The sequence below is a fragment of the Furipterus horrens genome, unplaced genomic scaffold (genome assembly GCF_987537825.1).
Source record: "Furipterus horrens unplaced genomic scaffold, mFurHor1.1.pri manual_scaffold_5, whole genome shotgun sequence".
NCBI classification, from domain to species: domain Eukaryota; kingdom Metazoa; phylum Chordata; class Mammalia; order Chiroptera; family Furipteridae; genus Furipterus; species Furipterus horrens.
The window spans coordinates 25,180,224-25,196,730 of record NW_028327175.1 but is presented as its reverse complement, the minus strand read 5'-3'; the positions used below and the strand labels follow the sequence as shown (position 1 = coordinate 25,196,730).

General features: G+C 44.5%; 1 protein-coding gene across 1 annotated transcript in view; it reads left to right on the top strand.

The window, feature by feature from the left end:
- Positions 1-248: 248 nt before the first annotated feature.
- TRIO (trio Rho guanine nucleotide exchange factor) overlaps positions 249-16,507 on the top strand; it is a 329,457-nt gene continuing 313,198 nt past the window's right edge. Inside the window, exon 1 of the mRNA XM_090276222.1 lies at positions 249-405. Coding sequence (XP_090132348.1) covers positions 249-405 — 157 coding nt within the window. The remainder of the gene's footprint in view (positions 406-16,507) is intronic.

The following is a 16,507-nucleotide window of genomic DNA, read 5'->3' as shown; positions in this document are numbered from 1 at the left end:
GCCGCCGAGGCCGTGGCTCCGCACCCCCGCCCCGCGGCCAGCTCGCGGCTACCGGGCGGAGTCCTCGTCTATGTGGGCGCGCTCCTCAGGCCGGGCCGCCGCCGCCGCCCGCCGCCGCCCCGGGGCTCTGCGTCCGCGCGCCGGGTGCGGGCAGCTGGGCTCTCAGCTCCGCCAGGCCCCACGCGGAGCGAGCGGCGCGCAGCGCTAGGGGCGCGGGGCCCGAGCCGGGCGCGGCCGCCGCCGCAGCCATGAGCGGCAGCAGCGGCGGCGCTGCCGCCCCCGCCGCGTCCTCCAGCCCCGCCGCCACAGCCAGCGCAGCGGGCTCGGGCTGCGGGGGCGGTGCCGGCGAGGGGGCCGAGGAGGCGGCCAAGGACCTGGCCGACATCGCGGCCTTCTTCCGATCCGGTGAGTGCAACTGCAGCGCTGCCCGTGCGCTCGGTGGACACCGCCGAGAGGCGCGGTCCGCGGGCCCCGGTTCACCCCGTGCTCACCCGCCCGTCGGGCCCGGCGCGCTCTCGCTGGGCCACTGCACCCCTCACCGGGGCTCTTGGACCTACACCGGCTGGTCCCGCTACCCGCGCCGCCCTACGTGCCGCGCCTCGGCGGGGACGCAGCCGACTCGTCCTTCCCTCTGTCCGCCCTCGTTCCAGAGTAAAATCTCCCTGGCTCTCGACTCCGGCGACCACAGCTGTACGGGTTGCGGCGCCGGTTCTTTGTCTCTTTCGCTGGAGGGCCGAGGAGGGGGCGGCGGGGATGGCGAGGGCGGAGGCTCCAGTCCCGGAGGCCGGGCGGACGGGGTTGGCGAGGCCGGGCCCGGGAAAACGGGCTCTCATTCCATCTGGGCCGGTCTCCGTGGCCGTTTTGTATCTGGCCCCTCTTCGACCTCCTTAGCATGCAGGTTTCTTAGCTCGATCGTCCAGCCTGTCACCTCCCCGGCCTCGGTCTACACTTCTGTGAAACGGGGCAACCTGGCATTCGCTGCCGCGGGGGTAGGGGGAGGTGGCCGAGCAGAAGCATGATCCGTCGGGGGGCGGGTGAGCCATGGTCTCTGGGGCGGCTCAGGAGAGACATCTGGGAACATGGTGACCCTGGGGGGAGGCGCGGGGCGTGAGCTTATGGGGCAGTGCCTGGGTGGCTTGGAGGAGGAGGCAGTGCCAGGTGTCTCTCCGGCGAGGAGGGGGTGGCCGCAGGAGAGGCGAGCTGTGCGATCCGGAGGAGGTGCCGGGGGCGTGACAGGGCGTCTCCGGGACCCCAGCAGCGGCGTCTTCTCCCGCCTGGCCCAGATCCCGCGCGAGCGGGGCTCGCATCCCCGCGCCCCCGCGCCCAGTCCCGTCTGCTGGCGCGTCTGGGCGGCGGCACAGAAGCTGGCGGCCTTGGCTTCGGGGCCCGCAGCCTGAAGCGCAGTGCCCAGCGCACCAGGTGCTGGGCAGGGAGGACACAGGTTCGGCGCTGGAGAACGGAGGAGGGTGGATCAGGTTGAGGCCCGGGCGGGAGCGTGGCGCAGGGCGTGTGTGGGGTGCTGCTGGCTGCCCCTGGCAGGATGGCGTGTCCGGGGTTGCTGGGGGAGCGGCTTGCCGTGGGGCGCACGCCAGAGGTTGGTGGCTCGGTTTCTCTTTGGTCTCTTTCAAAATACAGTCCCTAGAATTGGTGAGATCACTTGGTAATCCGGGTCACTAGGAGCATTTTGCAGCGGGAGAACGATGGTCAGAGGTAGAAGTTAGCAGTATCAGTAGGTACCTGGTTTAGTACTGTCTTTCCCCTCGGTTTCTTGATCTTTGCCAGGCTGGGTTATTTTTGAGTCAGTTTAACAGCTTGGTTGTGGCTGGGAGTGACATTTGCCGACTCAACAGTGTCAGTTTGGGGTTAATATATTCCTCGGTGCTCCCTCTCCCTGTGAGGTCCCTAGGAAAGATTTAATAAAATGAACTTGAAACGAAAGCCGTGTGTGTGTGTGTGTGTGTGTGTGTGTGTGTGTGTGTGTGTGTGCGCGCGCGCGCGCGCTCTCCCAGGCACCTAGCCGGATTGAGCAGTCCTGTCTTACTTCTTAATAGCAGAATTGGGTCGTCTTCCCTTCATGCCCTGAAGCTAAAGTCTAGCCTGTCTTCTCTCTGACTCTACCACCTGTCACAAAATAATAGATTCTGTGCAAAATTCAGCTCTCTTCAGTTAGAAAGTTTCCTGTGCTCTGCAGATGGAATTTATAGTGCTTGTGAGACCGAACTTTCTCACATATTTATTATACATATTGGATAAATCACATCTTAGGTTCATAAGAGCCCCATAGACATCAGGTTGGACTGGACGCCCACAGTAAACTTGCTCCGTGTCAGTGTGGCGCTCCTTGGGATTTATCTGGCGAAATAAATCTGTTGGTGGCCATGCCCAGGCCTGTGCTTGCTCCCAGTCCCTGGCTCTTGCTCTTGTTTATTTGGGGGCAGAACCAGACAGTGCTGCTCAATGGTTTGCTCCTTTCTTTCACCCTCCAAAATGAATTGACAAATCATCCCTTCAGCTGTTTGACTTGGAGTCAGGAGCTAGAGTAGATTTTAAGTAGGCAGCAGTTGGGCTGTCCCACCCTGGGGGTACTCTGGAACATCTTTTAAAAGTGCTTCTCCCTCCTTTGGGCAGCTCTGAATTCCTGGCCTAGATCTTGGCTCTGGCATCTGGGGCAATGAAGTCTAGTAGAGGGTAGAGAGGGACCATTCAGTTGGATTGGTGGGGGTAGGGTGGGGGGTTTGGTCAGTCAGGATGGATGAAGCAGAAGGACCCTGGTGGGGAGCTCAGCTGGTAGAATGGCTCAGGCAGGGAGTCTTCTGGGAGGTTTTGATTGTGGATGGCTGAAGTGGAGAGGTCAGTCCATTAGTAAAATGTGACATTCTTTTCTAAGATGTAGAGAAACAGAAAATTTGTTGCCATTGACTGGGGTAGACATTTCTAGGTGTGAACATTTCTCCGTGGTGCTTTTGAGCCTGGGACCTCGGATTGTCAGTGTGACCTAGACACAGTGTTTCTATGTATTTTTTTTTTTTTTTTTTTATTTCTCAGCCCTGAACTGCTTGCTTGGCCACCTTTATTTTATTCTTTTTATTCCTTTTCTGTGCTGCATTAAATTTTATCTCTGTAGTCACACATTGAACACTGGTACTCATGGTTAGATGGAAGAAGGGGAAGAACTTGATAGTTTAATAGGACTTTTAAACAATTAGAATGGGCTGCCATATGATTTCTCTATTATGGGCAGTGCTTAAGCAGGGGCTCTGCCACCTGCCAAGGTTTGGGGTTGAGTCTGGGGAGACGGCCCAGGTGCTGTTTCACTCTCTCTTATTCTGTGGTTCCCTCTGAGCCCCTAACCCCTAATGGTTATTCTCTGCTTTTTGTTGGGTAATTCAGGTCTTCAGAACAATGATTGCCTTTCCCCTCTGCTTTGTGGCACCCAGTGTCCACCTTGCTCAAGGTCTCACCTTGTATGCTGTCATTTCATTCTATACTTAGGTCCTTGGCACAGAAACTCCCAGTTCATTTGAACAATCTTGATCCCCCCTTTATAGATCTGGCACTAGCAGGAAAGTCAATTAGTATTAAATTGAATTGGGCTGAAAAATGTGGTTACGGTGTGTTAAAGGGCAGCTGAGATTTTCTGCAAGTGTTAGTGAATTTCAGACCTCACTTTTCTCCTTTGCACAGAGCTCAGCACCGAAAAAGATAAAGTAGATTTCAAAGCAAAAGCAAAACCAACAAAACAAAACAACCCCCCCCCCAACCCCATACAAAACACCACAGAGGTGAGCCAGTACGGTTTTTTATTATTTAATTTATTATTACTTTTTAATTTATAGAAGGCTTTTAGGGCGATTGGGTGACTTGCTCAGAGTGGAACTCTGGTAGAGGTGGGATCAGGGCTGGGAAGCACCCTTGGCTGGGTACTCTTTCCTGGATGCCTCTCATGGCCAGGGCTTTGTTTACATTAGTTCTCAAACCCCTGGGGACCAATCACTTTTATTGCCAATCTATTTTGGGGCTCTTCTTGTGGCAGTAAATTACTCTTTCAGAGCCCTCTATTTAACCTTGCAAGTGTGTGTATGTGTTGGGGGGGGGGGTTGCTTACATAAATGCATTATTTTTAACTTGCCTGGGCCATGGTGCTGGGTTTTTTTCATTATTAAATCCTATTTGGGACTCCTGGCAGCAGCCCTTCTCTTTACAATGGAATATATGAAGGAAAGTGAGTCTGTTATTCAGGAGGGAGTGACATGCATATCTTTCCATGTTTTGATATGATGGTTTGCTAATGGAGTATCAAAGGAAGCGTTTCTTCATATTTATGCTTCTAACACCACTTAAATAGCTGGCCTCCAAGCTTGCCAGGCTACTTCTGTTTGTATTTAGAGCCTGGCAGTTTTGGTCTTTGTGAGCACCAGTAATACTTATTATATTATGGAGTCAGTCCTTGTTACCCTCAATATTTTGAAAAGGGAAGCTGAAGAAAATGTAATTTGATAGTGAATGTTGCTTTCTCATTTTTTGGTGGCACAGTGAGGCGCAATTTTTGAGGAAAGCAAAGAGATAGTTAAAAAGATAATCCTGTAAGTGACTTTCAAGAAATCAAAGAACAAACAGTCATTAACAGAAACTTCTCATTGAAACCTTGTAAAACTGACTTAATGACGTGTGATACTGTATTCCCTTTGCAGTTTAACCATCCCAGATTTAAATGAAGCCATTTTACCCATTTAAATGATTAACCAAGATTTAAATGAAGCCAAAAGTTCTGTTGAAAATGAAGTGTGTGGTTTAAATACGTTCTTCAAATGTATATTAAAAACAGATGATTAAAATGGTCTTTTTAGACCTTTTAAATATTATGATAAATTTGGGGTTTGTTTTTAATGGAAAGGGAAAGATGTGTTTGAAGCTGTCATCTAAATCAGCTGTATTGATACTTATTTTAAGTTTATGTACTTGACTCCCCTACTGAGAAAATAAAATGTTATCTCATTTCCTTGGCAGAATTCCAGAGTAAAGTCAAATTCTTAATCAATAGCCACACTTCAGTCCCCAGTAAAATCACTTATGTTGATAGGGATGAATTGCGCTTTACTATAATATAAAAAGCAGTCTTAACATCCCCCTTCATTCCTCCTCACTTCTATAATGAATTGGTTTTTATTTCCTTAAGTGCATTGTCTTGACAAATTTTTAGTAGCGCATTGGCAGGAACAGCAGCTACTCCGCGGACAGTGAAGAGGTGGGTTTGAGTGTAAATACTGCCATTTGGTAGAAGGTAGTGGCATGCTCTGACGTCCCTTCCCATTTCCTTTTCTCCCCGGTATTCCACTGAGTAGACTCGAGGGAACTGACAGAGTGACTGTGTTATTTGTCTTGCGGACAGAGATACTGTCTTTTCTATCTTCTCTATGCTCCTCAGCCCTGTTTCAGCTGATAGTGGGCAGTGAACAGGATGGGCCTTGGGTTGGAGGGGGGGGGGTGGCAGGAGGGATTAGCTTGTGCAGGACAGAGCCCTCACTCTTGCCCTGCTCCAGACTCTGCTGGTGGAGGGTTCAGCAGAACAGAGGACAAGGGTATGGGCGTGGATCCTGTGTCTTCTCAGTGTTACTTGCACTTAGGAATTCTGGCTGGTGATGATTCAGCTGGAGTCATTCTGGAATTTTGATTGCTGGACATCTGAACTGAGGGCAAAGAAGCAAAAAGGAGAGAAGAGGCAGGGGTGAGACAAGGCCCTCCCTGCATGGCCTTGCTTGCTGCTGCCCCCGCCTTCTGCCCAGGGTCTCCTCTGCCCACAGTGGCGGTGTTGCCTCTCAGAGCCTTTGCCTGCTTGCTCACTGTGGTGCCCAGTCCCTACTGGACCCCAATTATCTGCCACCTCTGCCAGTTCATAAAGAGGAAAGAGACATCTGGCTCCAATTTCCAGTGTAGTCCCCCAACTTTTTGACATTAAGCCTTATGTGCAGACAGACATTCTTATTGATGGGAAATCATGTTCCCATGTTTAATGACTAGCACGTGTATAAATACTTTCACTTCTCATTCACTAATGGAAACACTCCATTTGCTTACTGGAGAGTTGTTACTGTCATTTCCTTTTTTGTGTTCCCTCTCCACCTAAGGAAGACCTTTGAAACCCAAATTATTAATCAGCTGCCCTCTGGGAAAGGCTGTATGTCCAGAGCAAGAGTACAGCTTCTTGACCAAGAGTCCAAGGTTGTTGAGCTGGAGGAATAAGCTTCTGGGGTTTCTTCATAGTGACTTTGTATAATCTGGTCCAATGCCAGAAGTGCTGTGAAAGATAAAACCTCATTTTGGTGACAAACATACTTGAGTTTTAGGTTACTGTTTCGATTAGCTACATATCTACTCCTGCATGGTTGGGAAGGATTGTGAAGTAATATATAGAGCAAATCTTGCATTTTGGAAGAATTACCCTATTTGGGCTTTGTCATAAATTAGTACGTTTTAGCAATGACAGTGATGGAAAACTTGAATGAAAAGGTTTGTCAATACAAAGTATAGATTCTAGGACTAGGATACTTTGAGTTAGTGGTGTCCATGTGAGTTAATCAGGCTTATTTATTTTTTACAGTGTATAGTCCTGTTACGGACAGTGATGCATTGCACTTGGTTTCTCTTCAGGAGGGGTTTCTGCAGGGCTTGGGCAGACATATGAACCCTTCAGTTTCAGGAAAGAGGTCCTTAACTGACCTGTTGCTGGGAAGGGCTGATGATGTTAGCATTGAAACAATGTAGCTGTGAACTGATAAATTGTTACATCCACTGGTTACTGCTGAGTTTAGAAAGGCAATCAAAAGGCTACATACTATATGATTCCACTTAGGCGACTTCTCAAAAAGACAGGACTGCACAGATTGGTTGAGTGTCCAGAGTTATGGGTAGTGAGGGTGTGAATACAAAGAGGCAGTATGAAGGGCATTTGGGGAGATGATGGAGCTGTTTTTTATTCTGGTTGTGGTGATTCTATGTATCAAAATTCATAGAACTCTCCCCCACCAAAGATTCAGTTTTACTATATGTTCATTTAGAACATAACATTAAAAAAAAGGCTAATAATAAACTGGGAATAAACATTTATTACAAATCAGGCAAAGATAGATATAGATATAGATATATAGATATATCTATAATAAAAAAGGGCTTCCTCAATTCTATAAGACAATCTCAAAGAGAAATAGGCACACAGACAAATTCAAAGAAGTACAGGTGCCCAAATTCAGTCTTACTAGCAATCAAGGAAGCACAACTAAAAACCACAAGGTACCAACAAAAAACCAAATCCAATATAAGTCAGTTTTCTAGGTAAACTGGAACAAAAACAGTTAGTTTGGAAAGATTTTCTGTTGATTTGAAAGATAATAGTCACTCTGACTGCCCTATGTGGGACCAAACTTCTTGTGTTTTCTAGGGGTAGTCTAAGGGAAACTTTAAAGATAGTTACGGAGAAATAAAGATCCTTTCTTGAGTTCTGTAAGAAGTGTTACCTTGGGGAATTTTATGGCATATAAGTCAAGTCTGCAGACTTGAAAACAAAACTATCTTTAGATATAAACAGTCACTGTTTTTCCTGCTTCAAAATTTCCCACTCAGGTGGTTTTGCTGCTGTACAGGTAGAATAAGATTGAGCAAGAATAGTATATGCAGGATGGTCTGCAATGCCTCAACATACCTGGCTTAAGAAGGAATTTCTAGGGGCAGGTTTCCTTTGGGAGATTGGGGGCTGTTCCTGCATTAGTATGTATTTGCCCTCTGTTCATGGGCCTTCATGTGTGTACTTGACTTTGCAGTTACTTCTCCCAGTGTTGATGATTAATGAGTGAATTTATAAAGTGTTAGTCCCCTCACTTAACATTCATAACCACAAAATAAAGCTAGTCTTGAACTTGAGAAGAACACAATTCGAATTTAAATGTTACAATCCTTGAATATTTTTAGATAGTGTTTCTTGCTGCCTTTACTTTTCCCCATGTATGCGTAGGCACGTGTATAGATATTGGGAAAGTCATAAAACACCCCACTTTGGAATTCTGTGGAATAGGTGGTTTCAATGCATAATGGAATGAATGAATGTATCAGAGACTAATATTTGAAATCTATTTTATTTTATATTTCATCTGTTAAATTTTATTGAAGAATTAGCAGAGTTAACTGGCAGAGTACATACCATCGGACTTTATAGGATTTGCTTTAGTAGAATTTCAGGGGGAAAAAAAGGATGATGATTAGATTTCCATCATGTACAGTTGAGTACATAACATCTCTGGAAATTGTTGGATAGCTACAATAGTCCTATAGTAGCTGAGCTATTACAAAGAGGTTGTGGGATTTGAAATCTATTTTAAAAGGACCTGTGTCTCCTAGTATATATGAAGTGACAGTATAAATGACATGTATGCTTTCAGGCAAAATATTTTAATTTTAATTTGGATATTAAGCATATGAAATGTCTGTAAGAGGTTGGTGAAACAGGATATATATAAAATCATTTTTCATCTTCTATTCCTTTGCTTTACTTCCTTTTCTTGCATTGATCTACATCTTCAAGGATTCTTTCTTCTTGCCCCCATTTTTCAACCCCACTGCTGTAAACCTGTAGGAGGACACTCCTAGGTCAGTTAATCTTTGTTCTGCGTTACAGATGTGCTAGGATCTGCAGGAATAACAAACATTTTATTAGTGTTTGGATAACTCGATCAGTTTAACTTTTACTGGTAAATGATAAGGGCCAAAAATTATAATTCCTCTATTATTCTGAAGGTACTCACAATTATTGGAAAATAATAGTTTGAGTAGAATGTTGTTATACATATTTCTACTTAACTAGTCTCACACAATAACATCTTTAAATGGCTTAATATCTTGGTACCCAAATAACTGGAATGAATTCCTCATACTAAATGAATAGACGTTTCTTGTTCATAGGTAGCTTTCTTTAAAAAGAAAATTTCATGATTATGAGAAATTCTTACCATCCCTCACTGCCCTTTCTAGTACCACAGTGATGATAGGTAGAATGCAAGGGACCAAGAATAGCTCAAAAAGCAGATTGCATAGAAGCAGAATATATTCCACACTTGTATTTTAGATTTCTTTCACCTTCATCTACATTGTGTTGCACTTGTCCTATATATCTTGGGTTCAGGAGCCTTGAGAACCAGTGCTAATTTGTTGGTTTCCAGGCCATATATTTTCTTCCTGGGACAGTTCAGATCAAATGTCCCCTGATAGGTTGCCTATGCAAGAGCAGCTTCTCATGGGAGAGGCTTCATGGGAAAGTCATTAAATTTCAGCGTTTTGTTAGCTGGTCTGCATACCTCTTTCTTTCCCAGTATTTAACTGCACTCCATTAGATGCAAAATTTGCAGAATTCATTTTTGGGCTTTTCTCTCCTCTTTCATGACCTTGTTCATTAGATCCTGTCTCACTTCTGCAGGCTTCAGCCTATTTGTGAGATAGGACTTGTCCCCTGAACCAAATTTCTGGAAACCTTTGACTGTAAACTTTGGGCAGGATTGAGAGGCATCACTGTCAACTTTATGTGATAATTTGCAGTGTGAATATGGGTCCTTTGGGGGAGGGGGCGGTAAATAGGGTGATACGCAGTTTTGCAATGGCCAGCTGGTCTCCCATGCTCTCCACACTCTTGATACAATCTAAATCATTCGCAGCTGCTTCCAGGGGTCAGAGAACACCTTTGGACTTATGCTTCAGAGGGAGTAAAATCAGTGCATCCAGAAAGCAAACACCTGCTTGTAAGGTCATAGGATGACATGGAGAATATGTCTATTTTTCCAAATGCCAGTTCTGTCCTCTAAGGAAACCTGGTAAATTTTCCTAACAGTAGTCTCCACTACTGCCACCACCTGAGTGCCTAGGACTCTTAAATACTGTGCAGGTATTTTATGTATATTTTCTCATATAGAATCACATCTCCGCCTCCAGCAGCAGGATGTGATTGTCTGTTGCGATGAGATTACAGTCTCTTGTGAGGCAGAACGACCTGCTCCAGGCTGCACTGTGGTGAGGGCCGGAGCTGGCATTTAAACCCAAGGTTGCCAGACCGCAGAGAGCTGATGCCCTTCCTGCCCTAATGGAGGGACAGTAGGAATGAACCTCAGCATCCCACAAGGTCCTGTGTTGTAATTTTCAAATCTTTAAAAGTGGATACGTATATCTTTGTGTGCTGAGGACTGAAGCTATAATTTACAAGTCTCACACCAAACGAAAGTTGAGTGGAAGATTCCAGGGTGCAGCAAGCCTTTTTCTCCTGCTGGGCCGGGCCCTGTAATTTTGTTTCTATGCCTTTCCTCTTCTCAGCTAATTAAAACTGATGTTCCTTTTTACATAAGTAACCCAACCCGAGTAACCCCAGCTATCTATTTGAGGCGTGTGGCTGTGTGAACTTTTCTGGGTTCCCCATCCACACCCCCCGAAAGTCTCTGGAGGAGTCATGGTGGAAGTGTGGCTCCCTGCTTCCCTGGCCTGTGGACTTGGACTGTAGTGCTAGATAGGAAGTCTCTGTGGCCAGCGAGGTTGGTGGAGAGAAATTTGGGACAGCCTGGAGAGGCTTGCCAGGGAGGGAAGTTTTTCAGCAGTTGCTGAGCGTACCACATTATAAGGATTACCAGGGCTTCCTTTTACTCTTAGGAAGGGAACAGTGGTGGGGTGGGGGTGAGGTGGGGTTGGGGGTGGGACAGGGTGGGGCCAGAGGCTGCTAAGCTAGTCTTTTGGGGACAGTTTTATAAGGTGAATGTGGTAACTCCTGGGTTCTCTCTATATTGCTATTTTGTTACATTTCTTTGTTGTTATTCATCGAAATGTAGATGATGGATGATGTGTAGTCATGGGGAATAGGGTTATTTCTCACTCTTTTCTTTTAGTGAGATAACTCCTGGGCCTATGTTCTAGGTTTTCCCTTTTGTGGGGTACATTTTTGTCGGTCACAACTCATCTGGCCCCCGTCACCATGGTAGCCTGATTTATGGGATGTTTACGCAGGTTTATCCCCACCTGGACCTCCCAGCATCATCCCACAGTAAAAGCATGGTCTGCTGTGTGTCTCTGAGGAAGTTCTCACCTACCCTTGACTTTTAATATTTCAATCAGAGGATGATTGAAATGATGTCTTGGGTATAGACACTATATACCTGAAAGAGTTATTGCACCCTAAAAATTATACTTTTTGTTTCATCCTAGTTTGTTCAAGGAGTTTCTATAAGTTTCAAGGTGTAGTTTTTTGTTTGTTAATTTTTGCCTTTTATGTTTCTGGATTAAAAGAATAGGATTGGCCTACTGTTGAATGTGAGATTATGGATTGCCTTTGACACACTGTTTTAGTTTATCTTTGATTTTAAACCATCAAAGGAGGTATAAAGCTCAAATTCATATTAACTTAGTCTAATTGAAATACCACTATTATTTTTGGTTGTTGTGTTGATCCATGTTTTCATTGTTTGTTGTTGGTTTTGGGGGGGGGGTTGGGGAGGTAAATTTGTTTTGAAAGTCACAACTTGTGGTAAAGAAGCAGGAATTCAGACTCAGATTTCCCAGTTGTGACTGGCTCACCACAGTGGTTATCCCAACTGTCACCCCCACCCGATATATTGGAGTGCATATATGTGTGTGTTATATATAATTTACATATTATTTTGTTTCTGAACCACTTGAGAGTAAGTTGCAAATGTGATTGATGCCTTTACATCTAAATGGTTGTTTGATATGTATTTTCTAGGAGCAAGGACATTCTCTTAAATAATGACCCGAATCAGGAAATTAATTTTGGTACAATATCGCTATCTAAATCTACTGACTTTAATACAGTTTTACCAATGGTTCCAGAAGGATCCGTTTTGGCAATTAATATTTGTGGTTCAGGATTCCATCCAGGATCAATATTATATTTAGTTTTGTCTTTGGTTTTCTTTAATTTGGAACATTTTCCCAGTCTGTCTGTTTTGTTACCTTAATATTTTTGAGGATTACAGTCAATTCTTTTGAAGACTATCCCTCAGGTTGGCTTGTAGGATTCCTCATGACTGGATTCAGGTTGTACTTTTCTGCCAGAGGGCTTTATCCTCCCCAGGACACCCTGTCCCGGTCTCAGCTGTCAGCTGTCCCTCAGTGAGATGTTCAGTTAAGTCATTTGGTCCAAAAGGTGACTACCAGGTTTCTCCATTGTATTTCCACCCTTGTAATTAGTTAGCATTTTGTGGGGAGATAATTTGAGACTATGTAAAATTCTGTTTCTCTCCCGACTTTTATTTGCTGGATGTAGCATCCATTGATGATTTTTGCCTGAATCAGTGACTATGATGGTTGCAAAATGGTGGTTTTTCTAATTTCACCATTCCTTCTAGATCTTGCTGGCTTTCTCCCTTAGGAAGAGCTTTTCCTTGTGCCCCATGTACTTACTGATATTTGTCTGTCCTCATAGATTCCTATTTTACTCAATAGGTTATAGTTCTGTGCTATCATTATTTAGTTTGATGTTCAAATTGTTCAAGATTTGGTCAGTGGGAGTCCTTTCAGCCTCATTCCTTTATCTTTTGTGAGCTGTCCCCATAATTTTTTGAGTCCTTTCTTATTTTCTGACACATAAGATGTTCTAGGCTTATGTTGTACTTTCCTTGCTCCAGCACTGGAATCAGCCATTTCTCCAAAGAGCCCTGGTTCAGTAGCACAGGAAAGTATTTAGAAACACAATCTGGGCTCACTGCTGTAGAGGTGTCATTCCTTCTAGAACCTCTTAGTGGGCAGAGCTAGGAAGTGTGTGGGGTGTGTGTGTGTGTGTGTGTGTGTGTATACATGTACATATACATGCACACATGTATACATAATTTTATACATGAACACATATCTCTTTCTACACTTACCTATTTATAATGAAACCCATGAGTTTATATGCAAGTCTTCAATTCCAGTCCATCACCAAGGGCACATTTTAGTCTTCCCTTTTCTGTACTCATAATTCCCTTCTTTGGCAGTAAAGGCTCCTTTTTTCCTGAGCATCTTTATGGACTCACTCAGTCTTAGTATATGCAGAAAGTCATTTCAAAATGCTAACCCATACCACTGTGATAAACAAACCTACATCTTCCAGTTTAAACTGTTCAAATCGGCAGTTAGTGGTCAGCTCCTGTCAGTTAGTCATCCAGAGAAAACAGATGAAATAATGTGCTGGGAGAACCCAGAGGCATGCTCAGGAGAAGAGCTAGCTGCCAGACTCCCAAAAGCTCACTTGCTGATGATGTTGAAGCTCACATTTGAAAAAGAAGGAGTTGCCCATAAAAGAAAGATTAATTTCTAATAAGTGCAGTTCATAAAGAGGACACTTGTTATGGCAAAGTTTGTTGTCTTTACCTGCCTGTGCTAATGTCTGGAAGAGAGGAGAAAAAGGCAAGTGTTGAGATAAGAAGACTGCGTAAGGGGATGCAGGGGATGGGATGGAATGGGTGTGCGGGGGCCCAGGGTGGTGGGAAGGTCTTTTCCCAGGAACCCATTACATCCTGTGAGGAGGGGAGGAGCGGAGTGGTGTTGGAGTCAGTCATGAGTCACGACTTGAGAGACTCTTGCTTGCCGCCTTTCATTGATGAAATGTTTCTTCCCAGAAACCACCTGCAGTAAATTTAACACAGCTGGGTAGTTTCTGCATTAGTGCAGGGTTTCTGGGAAGTGTGTGTGCACTCAGTTCTAGAAGTCATGGAACAGTGGGTGCAGATCTTACGTTACAGGCAAAGTGACACTCCTGTTCAGTGTTTTTCTGTATTCAGTGAGGACACAGGCCCTTGATTTTGGGGGAAGGTCTCAATGTCATATATTATGTTCTGTATTTTCTATGTGTCCTCATGCTTGTTAGATCATGTTATGGAAAATTTGACCTTTACTTCTAGAAGCCCTTCCTACAACTAGACATTTTAGCAAGAAAGAGAATCGTAATTTTAAAAATATTTTTAATGTGTTTTTAAAAAGATTTTATTTATTTACTTTTTAAAGAGAGGGGAAAGGAGAGAGATAGAGAGGGAGAGAAACATCAGTGTGTGGGATAGTATTGATTGGTTGCCTCTGGCACACTCCAACTGGGGATCTGGCCCACAACCCAGGTATGTGCCCTGACTGGGAAGCAAACCAGCGACCTTTCTGTTCGCAGGCTGGCACTCAGTCCACTGAGCCACACCAACCAGGACTCTTACTAATATTTTAAAGGGAAAAGGCTTTTTTATATTCGGAAAATTTGGAAGGTAAAATGTCAAGAGGCAAGGAAGTGGGAATGACTGCTAATGGATCAGGCCCTCTGGTGAAAGTCTTGGGCTGATCATGTTCTGGGATTAGCCAGTCATGATAGTTACACCGCCTATGAATGTACTAAAAACCACTGAATTGTAAACATTTTTAAAAGGCTGACTTTTATAGTACATATTATATATCAATCAAAGAAGGAAAAAGGTCTGGGGTGGGGGAGAAATGGGGGAAAATGTGAGACAACTGTATTAGAAAAACAATAAATAAAAAAAAGTTTTTTTTATCAAGGAGAAAGGTCATGGCTAAATTGGCAACATATTTCAGCTTCTTAAGCAGCTTCATTTACTGAGTGCTTACTATGCACCCGCTACTAATTTTCATAGCTCCCTGCAAGGTAGGTAGGCAGTGACATCAAATTTCATCCCTGAGAAGGGAGCTCAGAGAGGTTTTTTAAAACTTGCTTTAGAACAGTAGCTGTGAGGATCAGATGCGAGGATGCCAAGTGCACAGTAGTTGTCTCCCCAAAGTGGGTGTCCTGGGTGGAAACAGGGCTTTGCCTACCTCCTGCTGTGCCATGCTCATCACGCTGAGATTTCTGATTGCATTTGGGGAGCTTTCTGCTTCCCTTTGTTTTGGTGTCAGGGAGGGAAAAAAAAGGAATCACTCGTATTTGAAAGAGGGCATTGTGGATAAGATCTGATTGGGCTTCAGTGGTGATCTGAAGGTGTATTTGGTGATTTCTTAGAAAACTTCGGATTAACCCATTGAAAATTTCAGGGAGTCTCAATCTCGAAAAGGACAGACTTTGCTTCCCAGTAGGTGGTGTATTTGGGGACAGCAAAGGGCACATCTGAAATGGTTCAAGGTGATGATACTTCAGTCTTCCTAATAAACATCTGGGAAAGGTTAAGGTAGAGGCAACTTTGTGCAGTCCTCCTGCTGAAAATGGTCCCACCCTTAAAAATCACAGCCAGGGTTCTCCTGCTAGTGTGAGTTCTGTGCTCCTGAACCTAGGAGTCAGCTCTGCTCACTCATGAACGTGACCCAGACCTAGAGTAAGACAGAATTGATTTGAATAGAAACTGTATTGATTTGCATAAAATCGCATATGCTCTGTTGCAAGAGTTTTCTCTGTGTCTGTTTTAGAATTGAGTTGACACTTCATACAGAGTGAGTGAGCTTCGCTTAAAAGGTGCCATCTCGAAAGAAGAATTTGTGTGACTGAAATGACTTTTGGGCATGGTTCTTGAAAGAAATGAATCACTGAAGAATTTACTTCTCTTCAGCAATTTGAAACTTTCCCCCTGATTATATGTATTGAAAGCATGTAAAGCAGGTTGGGGTTTTGTCTGCTGTGGAGTGTGGCTGCAAAGGGACCAGAGGTCTGGCTGAACAAGTGCCTTCCTGCTGGCCAGTGACCTTTTTAGGATGCTTGATCTGTCATCTTTTTTCTGAGTTTCAAATGCCCAGCTCAGTACTATTGACTACTTAGCATTTGAAGGTGTTTTCATCTTCAAAGGACTTTATGGGCATTATTTAATATACATGGCACTGTGTAATGAATGAACTGTTTATCCTTTGAGCTGTGTCAATATGCCAGGTGCCTTACAGCTGGAGAAGACAAAAATATTCTGGCCACTGGGAGTTTATTTTCTAAAGAGACAAGATGATTAGGCAGATTCTCTTTTGGCCTCTTTTAAATGTGTACTGGAGAATAATATAGAATTAAAATTATAACAGGTGATCAACTAGCTCAAGTCTACCTAATTGAAATCATTCTCAAGGTGAAAATAAAATCTGTGACTCTCTTAAAAAGATGTAGTATATTAGTTCTCTCTCATTGATCACACCTTTATTGATATATGTTGATATATGTAGTATTTTTCCAGTGTCACAGATGAGGATTTTGGTAAAGACTAGGGCAGAATTATTTTCAGTTCTCTACTTCCCCCAAATCCTCTTTTCCTTTTGATGATACTTTGTAACCAAGGCCAGATTTGCATCACAAATGCAGATTTTTGAGTTTCAGACCTGGTCAGTTTATCTGCCTTATCTGGGCTGGCCTCAGTTGAGAAAAGCTGTAGATTTTGCCCCACCCCCCCCGCCCCCCGCCCCCGTCAGCCTCTCAGGCCCTTGTTACACACCCAAGTCTGTGTACGTGCTCTTGAACTTGTCTTTGTGTTGGGTGTTCCCTCCTCTTGGTTTCCCTAACTGACTCAGCCCAAGCATCACTTCCTTTGGG